The 14,847-nt window shown below is 44.9% G+C and overlaps 1 protein-coding gene across 1 annotated transcript in view; it reads left to right on the forward strand.

Moving 5' to 3' along the window:
- The first annotated feature begins 299 nt into the window (after nt 1-299).
- LOC146798626 (uncharacterized) overlaps nt 300-14,847 on the forward strand; it is a 40,692-nt gene continuing 26,144 nt past the window's right edge. The window contains exons 1-2 of the mRNA XM_085627768.1: nt 300-428; nt 11,875-12,365. Coding sequence (XP_085483894.1) covers nt 300-428; nt 11,875-12,365 — 620 coding nt within the window. The remainder of the gene's footprint in view (nt 429-11,874; nt 12,366-14,847) is intronic.

The following is a 14,847-nucleotide window of genomic DNA, read 5'->3' on the forward strand; positions in this document are numbered from 1 at the left end:
AGGTCAAGAAGGCACTGAGGGATGAGGTGCTCCAGTACTCTCTGATGTTTCCAGCACGGTTGTGGATTATGTTGGACAGCAACACCCACTTCTGTGGTAGCCCGGGTGAGGCCTGGGACTGGATTGAGGCCTACAGACCTGGGGCCCCACAGACAGCGGGCTCTGCAGTCGAGTCAGGAAAGGTAGCAGAGCTCGGAAAACGCTCCAGACGATGATCCCGTCGAGGAGCCCTAAGGAGGCCAACCTCCCCATAAACTGAAAAGGAGAGGGCTGAAGTTTTGCAGGCGGTGGCGGCGCTTATGCAGGGTAAGAGCCCCACCACCGAGATAGAGGCTGGATCGTCAAAGGACACCGGGCACGTTGACCCGAACACATCCCACAGTGACAGTGTGAAGATACCGATGGTGACCCCGAACACGGCTGATGAGGTAATTTCAGGCTGTCTGAGCTCTGGGTGAACTTGGACTCCTACGATGCAGCCGACTGATTGGCATTAGTCTCTGGGTTGTCATGATCTTGTGGGGCTGGCGTGCTCCAAATGGTTTGGGCGTTAACCTTCTGTTTTCTTCTGACCCCCCCCCCCCCCCTCCCCCAGAGCACCTTACTGGAGTAAGGCCTCACTACGGATTATGTTCCATTCACTGTTTGGACGACTGACTGTTGTCAGGCTGTCCTGGGATTGGGGAGTTGTTTGAGATGGGGTTCTTTTGTTGATATTTTTAGTTTGGTTGCTTGCAGAGGCGAATGGTGGTGCACATATGGGGGAGCGGGCGGAGGTGGGATCCCCTTTGGGTGGGGTGGGTCCTGATGGAAATGGCAGGTACATCTAACACTGTGAGGTTCCTCACGTGGAACATCCGTGGCATGGGAACGATGGCCAAACGTCATAATATATACTCATATCTACAGCGCAGAGACATACATATAGCATTTCTCCAGGAGACCCACCTTAACAAGGAAGAGGCCGGGAGATTGCAGAAGAGGTGTTGGGGTCAGATCTTCTCGACCACCTATTTGGCTTTTGCCGGGTGCGTCTTAATTTGGGTGAAACCTGGAGTCCCCTTCGCTCTTGACCACGCCTGGCTAGATGCAGAGGGGTGGTATGCTCTGCTTATGGCGAGATTAGCAGGGCGGGAGGTGACCCTTCGTAATGTTTATGCTCCCAACCAGGAACAAGTGGGTTTCCTAGAGTCTTTTACCGCTTCCCTGGCGCAATGTTCAACAGATTCTTTTATACTGGGGGAGATTTCAGTTGTGTGGTGGATGTTGCCATGGACCGTTCGCACCCTACCCTGCTGGAGACCCGACCACTTCGTACTGCACTGGGCTTCCAGAGTTGGATGTCCCATTGGGGTTTGGAAGACACCTGGAGATTGCAACACCCAGGGGACAGGGAGTACTTATTTACGCCGGTCCACCAAGTTCATACAAGGCTCAATATGTTTTTATGTTCTCCAGTCCTTAATGGCTCCATGTCCCACACAGAATACCTGGGGCGCACCTTAACTGATCACAGTCCATTACTCATGCTACACCAACCCGTAGGTCGGCGCCCCCGATCCCTACGTGGAAACTGAATCAACTACTGCTTTAAGATGTCCCGTTTCGGACCTCGCTGGCAGCACTGATCGAGACATATTTCCCAATCAATTACAACACAGCCTCCTCTCCATAGGTAGAATGGGAGGCATTTAAAGTGGTGGTTCGGGGCCACTGCATGGCTCAAACGTGAAGGGCATATAGGGAGATCAACAGACTGGACAATTTGCAGGGCATGGATGACACGGCTCAGGTGTCCTTACAAGAAGCACGGACACAATATGATGAAGCGCTGAGCAGATTGAGGTGTTCCAGCTATAAAGAGTACCTAGATAAAGTGCAAAGGGAGGAAGGGAGGGCGGGTCGATTGTTAGTTTGTCTAATTAAACCAGAGTTTGGGGGAGCGCCTAGACTCAGGGAAATAGTGCACGACCCGGATGCCATAAAAGACTCTTTTTAAAAATACTACCAACAGCTGTATGAGGCCCGACTACATCCACCTTGCTGGATATTCAACACTTCCTGGCCCCTTTACAGCTTAGGGTATTGGAGACAGATGCTCAAGATGACCTGGAGGGTTTGGTTACTATGCACGAGATCAGAGCTGCTATTGCGACACTTGCACTCGGTAAGACGCCAGGGCTGGATGGCCTTCCGGCTGAGTTTTACCAGCGGTTCTCGGATATATTGGTGCCCCATCTTGTTACGTTATATACAGAGGCATATGAGGGACGGGGGGACTGCCAGACTCCACACAATGGGCACTAATGATACCTCTTCCCAAGTCCAAGCAACCAGATGCGGGAGTGAGAGAGTATGGACCACTCTCCATGCTTAACCTAGATTTTAAGATCTTGAGCAAGGTGCTGGCGGGCAGATTGCTTCCACACATGATGTCCCTAATTCACCCTGATCAAAACGGGTTCATTCCTCTCGCAGTACCTCATATAACCTTCGCAGGCTATTCTCAGTGCTCTACCATGCTGACGCATCAGCTCTCCAACAGGCAGCGGTGTTATCTGTCGATTTGGAGAAGGCGTTTGACACGGTGAGCTGGGAGTACCTCTTTGAAGTAATGTGCCGCATGGGCTTTGGGGATGACTGGGTGCGGTGGGTGCGGCTCCTTTATGCCTCGCCAAATGCGAGAGTAAAGACAGGAAGTACAATCTCCAGGCTTTGCATGATATCCCGGGGGTCCCGCCAGGGGTGTCCACTTTCCCCACTCTTGTTTGCCCTGGCTGTGGAACCGTTATCAGAGTGGCTTCGATTAGGTGGGAGAGGGCTGGGACTGACCTTAGGTGGGAGACTCCATATTGTCTCGCTATATGCGGACGACCTGTTGCTGTACATGGCGGAAGTGGTTGAGGGGGCAGCTGAGGCCCTGCAAATTCTGGGCGACCTTGCTCTTCTCTCAGGCCTTAGGGTCAATAAAGCTAAGACATATTTGTTTCCCATAGGCGGGCCACTACCTAGACCGGAGGCGCTACCGGCTGACACCCCCTGGGCCCTAGATGACTTAAAAGATGGTAACTTGGGAAAGACGTTGTGTTCTCTTCGCTACTGTGTACAGTTCTGGTGCACCTTGCAACTGCCCATTATGGCCCGGATTACATTATCTAAAATGGTAATGCTACCCCGGCTGCTATACTTTTTTGTGAACCTTCCGGTTCTGATGCCAAGAAGCTGGTTTCGGCCCCTACACGCTCTCCTGCGGCGCCTGGTTTTGGGGGATGGATGCCCGAGGGTTTCTTTGCAAATCCTACAGCGCCCTATATCCGAGGGCAGGCTGGGGGTGCCAAACTGATCCCTTTCGCGGACCTGGTGGAGGACAGTGGACTCCCCCCCCGGGTCAGTTCCTAACTTATGAAGTACTGACGCGTACGTTTGCGCACCTGTGGGACCCCGGGGAGGAAGAACCAGATACACACCCCGTCCTCCATGCTTTATTTACTCTTGGTATGGCTGGACACCTTCTGAAATGGCTGTATGTTGCTCTGGTGGAGGCCTCCACTGGTCCGCTAGACAGATTGAGGGCGCGTTGGGACACATTGGGGGGCAAAGTCCTCACTGTTTCAGAGTGGCGTATGGTTCTAAGATATTCAGGGAAAGTCTCTAGGAACACCAGACTAAAGTTTATTCAATTTAATTACATGTACATGACATATATGACACCGCACTGGCTTAACATGACATGTGGAGGGGAGGAGCGGCAAAGCCCTAGATGTGCTTGCCCAGACGCTGACTTTGGTCATATGACCTGGGACTGTCAATGGGTGCGCCCATATTGGGCGGCAGTGTTGGCTAAGATTAAAGACGTGATTGGTAGAGAGCTGGCTATAACAATTCAGACGTGTCTACTGGGCCTCTTCCCCAGACCTCCCAAGCGTAAGGTTGGGAATCGTTTGATTGATCTTGCACTGGGCCTTGCAAAGCGCAGGATCACGATGGAGTGGAAATCCGCAAAGGGACCACAACTTGCAGCCTGGAATAGGGATGTCGTCGCATGGGCAGAGGCGGAAGGCAGGCCCTGGCATGGGAGGAGGCCAGAGGGGTAAGAAAGCTTCCAATCACCGAACACTGGAGAGAAGTACTGGCTGAATGGGAGAAGCTGGTGGGTTCTGGCAGTGAAGAGGGAGAGTCAGACCATGAGTCGCAAACAGTCAATGAGGTTCTGGTCCCTCAGCCAGGGTCATCTGGGATGTCGGGAGTTTGATCTCTGGGAAGGAAGCGTATGGACATGGGATCCCCCTGGGGATGGCCGGCTGGCCACGAGTGAGATGTCAACTGTAGGGGAGTCCCCCCCCCCTGCACTGGACCCATTATAGGGTTAGCAATGCCTTCAACCACATTTGATGTCAATACTCGACACATCTACGACGCACCTCCGCACCAGTTCATTGTTTTTTCTGTTACTCGTTCTCTTGTTTCTCCTATCATTTCCCCCTATTTATTTTTCTCTCTGGGGTGGTTACAATATTAATGGCATTATGTGATTTAAGGTTGTAAACATGTATGCATTAGATGGTTCAAATTTGGACAACTCTCCATATAATTATCACTCTAACCCCGTGCGGGTGGAGCTAGCACCCACGAACATGGGCAGGAAAGGATGATGTAAAGTGATTCGATGTTCTTTTCTCCTTTTGTTATTTTTTTTTTATTGTTGATTGCTTCTGTTCCTTTCTCCTGACTACATCTAAAATGTAGAATAATTTAAAATGCCAATAAAAAATATCTTTAAAAAAAAAAGTATTCTAGATCACCAACAAAGAACAACTAATCTTACAATGAAGCTCTACTCACCCACTTCTCTGTACACAACATTGATGTTAGGAGATTAACATGTATTCTAGTGATGACTGTAAGAGTCACCTAAAGGATCACAATGAGCATATTGTGAGGTCATTGCCAGAGGGCAGTACAGTGGACCTCACAAGGGCCTTACCAGTAGTGGTCCCGGAGAGAGTCTCTGACCACACACAGCTCTCCCTTCACGCAGTCTGAGGCTCTTTGGATCGCGTCAGGGCTACAGGAGGATGCAAGTGCAATGGTAAGGTTAATCTTTAATCTGGGCTTGGAAGTGATTATATCTCCAGTGTTATCTTGTGCTGTTTAGTGAGGTTCAGTTCTCAGTTGAAAGGCCCTATGAGCTCTACTTGATCTTGGAAGGTGGTTCAGAAGCAAATTGTTCTTGCGGTGCACGCATTTAGGATTCTTCCCCTGGAATTTTAATTTCAAGTTCTAGTTGAGAGATGCCAGGCCCAGGCAGGTAGGGTAGTTAAACAACTTTGAACGTTTCAGTTCTGATCTAAATATAGTATATGTAATAGAGCACTGATGAAAAGAGAAAAATAGAAATGCTTTCCTAATACCACCTGAGTTGTTACTGTAGACAATTGGAGACTGTTTCGCTGTTGCAGAGAGAATACGTTTTTCAAAAAGGCTTGGTTCACCTTCTTTGTTAAATGTAGTTAGCTGGGAATTGAGCAAGTTGTTTACCCTTTCCTTGGGCAAAAGCTCAGGGTGATAATAGGTTATCCTTCCAGAAATTAGATGAAGGCTACCCCTTTGTTGTTACTTCCCAGCAGCCTTCTAGACCATACTTTGTGGTTTATACATTGGAAGAAACTATGGTTAAAGCTACAATAACGAGATTTAATCAAGGATTTTCTTAAATTTGATTATTTAATTGAACATAAAAAATTGAATGCAGAGTCATTATTCGTAGATGGATATACTAGACCTAAAATTTACATATATCACGAGCTGGGTAAATGGCATTTCTTAATGCCTTTTGTATTGAACAATCAATCTTGCCTTGACTAAAACAGAGGCTGAGTTCCTGTTTCTTATATACACATGATGCGGCAGTTTTATATCTGTTGATTTTGAGTATTCAGCGACAACTGAATTAACTGCCAAGTCAGATGATGATTAAAAAAACTTAGATGTGAACGTATGAAAAACAAAGGTTATGCTAAAAAATGGAATAGCTCATACTGGAAGTCAGAAATTTCAAAGACCTTCTAAATTTCAGGCGAATACTGAATATGTGGCCATTCAGATGGCCACTTGCTTTTGCTATTTTACAGTAAACATGCTGTAAGTTCACAGCCCTTTATTAAAGTGAATAGCATAGCATAGCATTTTAAAACATCCGTTATATTGTGGTGATTGTTCTTTTTATTGAACAGGAATTAGAGCAAGTTAGAACGATCAAATATTTACGTCAATTGTTCCTCGAGGCATTGGTCTGGGCATCCTATTGCTCAACACAATGAGAGGAAGTATGAAAAGTGGTAAATAGTTTTAATAGGATTAAATAGAATACTTAGCAGATTGGTGGTGCCACATAGGAGCCAATAAATAAAGCTTAAAAAACCAAAACTTTAAACATCCGTTTGTATGTATGAAATATTATAAGCCTGAATTCGACAAAGTAGAGGGTACGTTTTGGCTTGAATTAAATTGGCGTATCGCCCAAATAATATGCCTGTTCACACCAAAAGAGAGCATTTATTGGCAGAATGTTAACTTTACAAATTTGGCATGTGAAATTATTGGTATTCCACTTATATTGAACTAGCAATCTCATTATAATCAATGTAAAATTGAAAAGGAATTTAAATGGTCGCAGGACTTTCATTTAACTTTTGGAAGATGTTAATCATTTATTTTATCATTCAAGATAGTTTTCTGAATCACCACAGGAACAGACACTGTACCTGCAAGTACTACCTGATATTGGCGTTGTCAGAGTTGATTTAACTAAGTTACGCCTACAGACGTCCTTTCGCCTCTGTCTTCTAACTTGAGAGACGTTTGACACCAAATTGGTGGGGCATATGTACAAGCCTCGATCGTCACGGAAACGTCACTTTTAGTGACGTTTCCGTGGCGATAGGGGCTTTGCCTTATTTATATGGCAGCGTTAAGCCACTAAACGTGGCTTAACGCTGCCTTGTAAATAAGGCCCCCTTTCACGCTATGCTTAGTTTGAAAAGGGTGGGCAGTGGGCTTTGCAGTGGGTGTTCCATTGATTTTGACGCTGTCTCCTATTTAAAAGGGCAGCGTAAATAGGAGGCAGCTCCAAAATTGAGACCAGGGAAAACCTGGTATTAACTTGGCGAAACGAGGAGAAATGCTTTATTTCTCCTCGTTTTTGCTTTTTCCATGTGTGCTGCCTTGTGCAGCACACATGGAAAAAGCAAACCGCCCATGATTGTTTATGTTCAGGAAGGTAACCCTTCCTGCACATAAACAATCTTTTAAAAAAATGACATTTTATAACTTCCATGTGTGGTGCATTAAGCAGCAGACATAGAAGTGTCAAAATGGCATTTTAAGATTGTTTATGTGCAGGAAGAGGGACCTGCCTGTACATCAACAATCTTCCCCTGCACGCAGACACCCTTGATTTATGGTGCAAGGGTGCCTGCGTTGGCGCTAGGGAGGAACGCAAGGCTGCACCACATTCTTGTAAATATGGTGCAGCCTTGCGTTTCTGAAGTGGCGGAGTGAGGCATTAAGCCATGACGGGTAACGCTTCTCTCCACCACTTCTTTGTAAATACCCCCCTGTGTTTCAAGGAATCCTGCTGCCTTGTCATAAAGCATGCATATTTAAGTTTACCAATAAGTCTGAAAAACTGCTTTAAACTTGTAGGGCTTGGGGATAAAAATCAATACATAATGAGCATGCTTCTGGTCACATAGCATGACTATAACCCTCCATGTTGTGATTTGTGTGACTCTGGTGTATACAAATCTAAAGCAGACTTTACTCAGGTGAACACTAGGGTTGAATAATCATATCAACTGATAATGGAGTTTTTAAGTTTATTTCTACAAAAACAATATTGCTTAAATATTTGCTTATTTTAAACCATGATTGTAAGACATGGTGGATATGTTAAACAATAAATATATTTTAATTAAAAAAGGATTAGTGTAAAAACACGAAATTATGTTATGTGACTCAAGAAATGAATAGCAAAGCTTTACTTTTAAAATGATTATTCATTTTCAGTCAGCATTATAAATAGTGTGTGGTCACATGATCGAAATCATGTTAACGAAGCCACTTGAACGGCAGAGGCACCGGCAGTCCAATGATAGGACCTGTTGCTAGAAATGAATTCAGATTTTAAAAAGTTCTACTTTCAAAACATAGGGCATTTGTGTGAGTTGAAAGTAGGGCAGATGGGTGGTGCCCTGTTCACTTGCATGAGTAACAGAGCTAAGCACTACCATGTTCTTTAGAGAGACAGGTTTGGGCGTGTGGGTCTAGCGCAGAGGTGTGATCAGTGCAGTGATTATGACCAGTCTTACCATGCCTTTCCTCTACTGGTGGTGAGATAAGGATGACCCTTGTCTGAAGTCACCTGTCCTCAGAAATTCAGATTGACTGCATGGTGATCAAAGAATAAGGTGGTAAAAGGAAGCCAGAATATTGTCAACAAACAAAGAAAAATAAGGGAAAGCGCTACTTAAAGAAGAAATTGCTATCAAATTTCCAATATCAATTACAAGAGGAAGGGGGGACAGGGAGCTATTAAAAGGTCCAGAACATTTTGCTCTCAAGACCAAGTATGAAACCCAAACACTAAGAGGGTAACTGTTCCTGAGAAAGTGTTCATCAGGATGGAGGGAGATGGTCTTCCTTATTGGAAAGTAGTTCCCTCACACACATGTGAGGGTGTAATGATTCATCATCAGGCTTAGCTCCTCATGGTGTCGGCGCTGCAGTACCCCACGGAGCCCGGGAGAGAGCTCTTTGGCGAAGATATATAAAATATCGCCGCAATGATGAGTGTGGGTGTGTGGGGTGAGTGAAATGGTGAATTAAAACTATCTAAGGGGTACTGTGCGATAAATTTAATCAGGGGTCCCCTTGGTATGGATAAAAAATGATGTGCAGATTGTTAACTTCTAATTATGAAGAATAGCAATCTATCTATGTGTGTAGGTTGACATGTTTAACGACGCCTCAGAGGTCCAGGAGGGATCTATGGCAGCTATGGATAGGGTTAGGTGCATGGATTTTTGGTATGAAATGATTACCGTAAAGCGACTAACTCGGGAAGTAAGTAAAAAAAGTGCAGTGCTATATTGAATAAGCATAATGAGGTCTCGCAGTCCAACCGTACAATCAAGGAATTAGTGCACCATGCGTCGGTTGCAGAGGACTGCGTCAATGCTGCGGTGGAAACTATAGATGATCGCAGTGTAGAGCTTCTTCAACATGGGTGTAATCAAAAAAGTGCACACATAGTGCTCATGAAAGGGTAAACAGCGCGTGTAAGGCACGTGATATGGTGACAGCGACAAAGGCGTAATTAAAATTGGATTGACATAACAAGAGCAATGGGGCTACAATTAGCCAAGTTTATAGTTCAGCATCTTGCACATTGGTATTTTTCTTTCACTTCCCTCCTTGTCTATCAATTTCCTCCATGCATTCCAAAGAATGCTCCTTGGAGGTCACTGTTATTAATGAATTCATGTATTATTTCCCTGTGAGATCACTCTTGGATAGTATTTGTTCCTTTACTTTGCCAGTCTTGTACCTGAGCATTTATCACTGATATGCATATTCTTTTGTGCTCCGGACATTGACTAGCTCTCCTTTCTACTGCTCATGCCAATACAAATGGAACATCTTAAGATTCACATTACGTTTTTTTGGTTATAGTTTAATTGTCTCATTCCCACAGAAGCCAAATAATATATGTGGCGACTTTTCTTGAGATCACTGTTACTCTCTGATCATACACAGATGCAACATAAGTCTAAAACTCCTTTTCCTTTGATCCCACTGGCAGCACACATTGCATTTCAAGCTAGCAACAGACGCTTCGACATAAGCTCCCCTCCCACACAGCTTCGGTAGTTTGTAAGGTATAGTCAGTGCTTAAAGTGTAAACCATTAATTAGATAAGTGCAAATATCCCAAATTTTTCTTAGGAGCCAAGTTTTGAATACCGAGGTTGCTGAATACCAAAGTGGCCTAGTTTTCATTCCACATCAAGCCTCTTTCTTCCACCACACTACACTTCCTGGCTCTATATCTCACTCTTGCAGATTCTTTTTTATACCTACTTTCTCCCTTTATCACTGTGTTTCTACCTTTCGCGTACATCCATCTATCTCCCTTTTCTGTCTTTCTTTGGACCAAAGCCTGAAGACTAAAATGTATCTCAATCGCCCAAAATGGTTGTCTGTGCTCAACACCTGCAGCCCCAACACCCATTCTGGTGCTGGAGAAGTTCTGTGGTGAGCAGGAAAACACCCAACCAAATTCTAATCCTGGCCCCTTATTCTGGTGCTCGGAGTCCACCACTCTTGCGTGCACCAAAAGAACCATGTTTGCCAGTTGATGGTGGCAATTGATTTTATTATAAAGAACATAAAAAATATTTACCAGGAGCCACCAAAATGTATTTAGAAAATGAGCCAAGAAAAGAAAAAAAATGCAAAATATGGAAACTCAATGTAAAGTGCAGTTGCAAGTTTCAACTACATTTGGCGCACGGTTAATTTAACAAAATAATTTAGTTAGGTCTATTGTCTCCATAACAATTACAAAATTATGCTATCTCATCAAATTTGCATAAAAGAGCTTGGTTCGGTGCAGAATATGGAGAGCTTTGCACAGAATGTGTCCGAAGCTTCATCAAGTATGAGGTTTGTTTCTCTGTGTATCGGAAACTCCTCTTAAGGTATAGTTTGCAAATCCCTAGCTGCTCTGGTGCAAGGTGAACACAGAAGACAAGAAAGGGATCCCTTTTGTATCATTCACTCTTGGTCATTCATATCAATCCCCTCTTTTTCCTATAAGGAAAAAAGACAAGCATTCAACCTTTAGTTATTATCTATTCCACTATTTTGACACTGAACTCTGTTTGTATGTAAAAAAATTCCAATTTATTCCAGAAAATCTTCTTCAAAAATCGTTACATATGTCATGCAATATATTCTGCATAAAATGTCATTAGAATAAAAAAAATCTTTATATTTAAAAACAATATTCATAACAATTGTTTTTAAATATAAAGATTGTTTTATTTTAATGAAAATGTATACAGAGTATATTGCATGAAATATGTAACGATGTTTTAAGAAAAATATTTCTGAAATAAATCGGACATTTTTTACATACAGAGTTCAGTGTCAAAATAGTGGAACAGATAATAACTAAAGGGTTAATGGTTGTCTTTTTTCCCTATAGAAACAAACAAGGGATTGGTATGAATGACCAAGAGTGAATGATACAAAAGGGATCCCTTTCTTGTTTCAGTCTTTGACCCGCTCCCTTTTGATTAAATGGGTAACTCTCTCTATTTGGCGAACTCACACGCCCATGACCGACATAGATTAAACTTACAAGGATGATAGTATCATGAGATGATGAAAAATACATTTTATGTAGCTTCAGTGGAGATTGGGTCAATGGTAAAGCAACAGGAGGAATCTTTTCTTCCCCATTTCCCAAGCAAGGTGAACAAGGGAAACATGTTTAATTGAAACCTTACATATAAAAACGGTGACATAAATGTGATGGATCTTCATACATTTGATGAACTTTAACTGTTAAATAATAGGCAAGATAAGATGAATCTCACAGCTTTTTTCCCCTTAGTTCGACAACATTATTTAGGTCTCTGAAACATTTTAAGCTGGTCTCGTTCATCTAAGCGGCAAGACTAGGAAAGTACAATGAAAGTGTAATAACAAGCAGTTTTCCTCTCTGTTGTCTTCCTTCTCTGACACTGTCTCCTTCCAAACTGCTATGTCCCTTCAGCCTAAGTGTCTCCCTCTGTTGTCTTGTCCGTAGGCTGATCTTGGGACTCCTTCCATTCAGCGTAGAGCCAACAAAGTGAAGCCTGATTCCCCCTGCCGAACGCCTGATGCCCCCGAAGACTCCAGTGGGCCTCTCCATGAAGAAGCACGCTTCCAGACCCAAGCAATCTCTGCCACAGGAGACGTGCCCAAACAGAAGCTGGCACCGTCTATGGTTGGTGGGGACATGGCTCTCTGCTCCAATCAGAGCACCGTTTCCAAAGAGCATAACTACTGCAGCCAACAAGGGTCGGTTAAACCTCTCCTAGCTGCCCTGTGCTTCCGCAGAAGGAGATCCAAAGGCCGGGCACGAAAGCACTGCTTCCTCAGACTGGATGGAGCTACAGTGAGCCGGGAGGCTGAGTCGCAGGAGATGGTGCTCCAGAGCAAGCAGATACCAAAGGCCAAGAAGGTGTGTAGGCTGCTGGTGGTTTGCAAGGTTGGGGATGGGCTCTCCCAAGCACCCAGACTGGGCGGACACTCCATGTGACTAGTTCTGCTACGGGTCAGCTGAACCTTTAGGCGCACATGTTTATAGATGCAGCCCAGTGGGCTCGGTATTATGCATTCCACCAGTCTGTCTTCTATTTCACATGCCTTATGGACCCAGAAATGGAAAGAGAGTCCAATCAAAAACCTTACACTGCTATTTTGGAAAATGTTGATATGTCATATGTTGCAGCGGCCTGTCAGTGTGTGTATAAAAGTAATTGGCCTTCATGCATGTTTGCTTTCCATTTTTAGTTTTGGTGCAGGGCTCGGGGCTAAGCTATGGCACTGGTGTTATGGAAATGGGGCATAGCATGGGCAGTAATCCTGTGTTTTTCGTTGTCTGCCTTTGCTAAAATAAAAAGACCATCCATGTCACAATTGGTACTACTACAAGCATGGCACACTTCCTCTATTGTATGCAAATGCTGTATGCCCCTCTGTGATTGGCTGATGCGAGGGTGAGGGCTGTGCCAGGACTTCTAAATACTGTCTCCTCAGAGCACCATGGATACTGCAGGAAAGAGTTCTAGTGGCTGAGAGAGGGTGCACAGAATTGTTCTCTCCTTGGTGTTCCTCAGAGGGCACTGGGGAGAACAGGATGGGGTTGTCTACTGTGCTAGTGTAGTACAGCGTTGCATGCCTGCTTTGTAATTCGGTCATGGAGGTGGCTTGTATTAGACCTATTTTGTGACGCGTTTGGATGTACCTCCTTTCTTAGCAGGCCTGCTATGTGGCTTATCCACAAGGTCCAGGCGCTGCTGTCTTGTTTCCCGCCCACAACCCTCCAGTGATGTGCTGCTGAATCCTCCAGAGCCACCAACTCACACCCTCAACAACCCCACCTCACCATTCCGTGATGGTTGGCAACATCTCCTTCCCCTTCTTGATGGAGAAGGAGGCAATAACGTGCTGGGAGCACGTGGGACCTGGGGAGGTTGGCCCTGTGAATTTTAGGGTGGAGCCAAAGCTCCCTTTGGAGGGTGCCAGTCTGCAACAAAGCAAAATGCCTCCAATAATTTTTAAAGGGTTCGCCAACCCAGAAAACACTTACCCAATCTCCAAAAATGTGTAATCTCCAATGATTTTAATGGATTCGGAATCCAAAACCAGTCCATTTAACACTCCCAGCTCTTTTCTTCTTCCTTTGACTCTAAAGCTGTGCACTTGCCCACAGAGTAGTGTGTGAGACACCATCAGAATGCCCATGAGCCATTTTCCTGTATTTTGGCAAATTGTGTGCTTGTGCCTACTGCCACCAGCTGCCCACTCTGAATCCTGTAGTTCTGTGTGCTGCTGGTAAGCCTGTGTGCTGCTCACTTTCCTGAGGGTCACTGCCAAAGCTCAGGGAGCCATCTTTGTAGAGTGACTGTTGAATAATGCACCAGCGGCTCATCTGCACAGCCTCATCACAAGCACACCGTAACCTCCCTACTACTGGGTGGTAGGGGTTAGAACCTACAATGGCAGCAGAAGCTGTGTTCAAGGGATCTGCACTGTGCTTGAACTAGGGCGCTTCCTACAGCGGATGAGGCATCTGCAGTCTTGCTGCTATGCTCCCTGTATTTAGACAAAAATATGTAGATTCCAACTCAGTGGGTACTGAAATCAACTAAATGACGTTTATGGCTGATCACAGACAGCAAGATCTAGAATCTATTACAGCATTGGAGCCCGACATATAAGGCTCTACCGGTCATTAAAGGCCCACTCCAACATTAAAGGCCCAAGCAGAAGGCGAGGGTCTTTAATGAGGGAGTGGGCCTTTAATGGCCGGTAGAGCCCGCTATGGAGGGTTCTAAGGCTATTAGAACATTCCGCTCCTAGAGGGCACAATGTTCTAATTTGTCAAAACAAAGGCCTCTCCAAGCCCAAGAGGGTTTAAATCCCTTCATTCTCCGAGAAGCCTTTGTTCACAGCAACAGCTGTGAAATGGAAAAACCATTGGAATGTTGCTCTCCCGGCTTCTACCAGCCATTAGAAGCATGGTGCACTCCATTGTCTTCAATAGAGTGCTCAATATTCCAATGATCTAAATAGAATTATAGAGGCATTACTGTGAAGCACCGGGATGTTTTTCACTGGGGGGTTCTTAGTGACATACAATAGACAACAAAAGCGAAGCTTGAGTTCTCTTTGATGTAACTCATAACCCTAAGGTGAAAAACATCCCTGATATCTACAGTTACCTGTCATACCCTTTATAGGGGGCCCACAGGGCAAGCAGGGGCTACTGGACCACCACTGCGGGGGTTGGAGCCATTTGCCTCTGGTGTCCTGGGGACGGTCCTAGAAGCTCTAAAAAATGGACCAAGTACACCCTTTCTGCACTTGACTCTCCGTGTAGCGAGTGTGAGTAGTCAAAGGCTTCTGAGGGAAGTAATGTGGTGGGGTAGAGACTCACAAGTGAGGTAGTCAAACAACAGACACAACAATTCATTGTGCAGCCCAGTGCTTTCCTTTAGGTAAAAAAATACTT

The sequence above is a fragment of the Triturus cristatus genome, chromosome 9, assembly GCF_964204655.1.
Source record: "Triturus cristatus chromosome 9, aTriCri1.1, whole genome shotgun sequence".
NCBI classification, from domain to species: domain Eukaryota; kingdom Metazoa; phylum Chordata; class Amphibia; order Caudata; family Salamandridae; genus Triturus; species Triturus cristatus.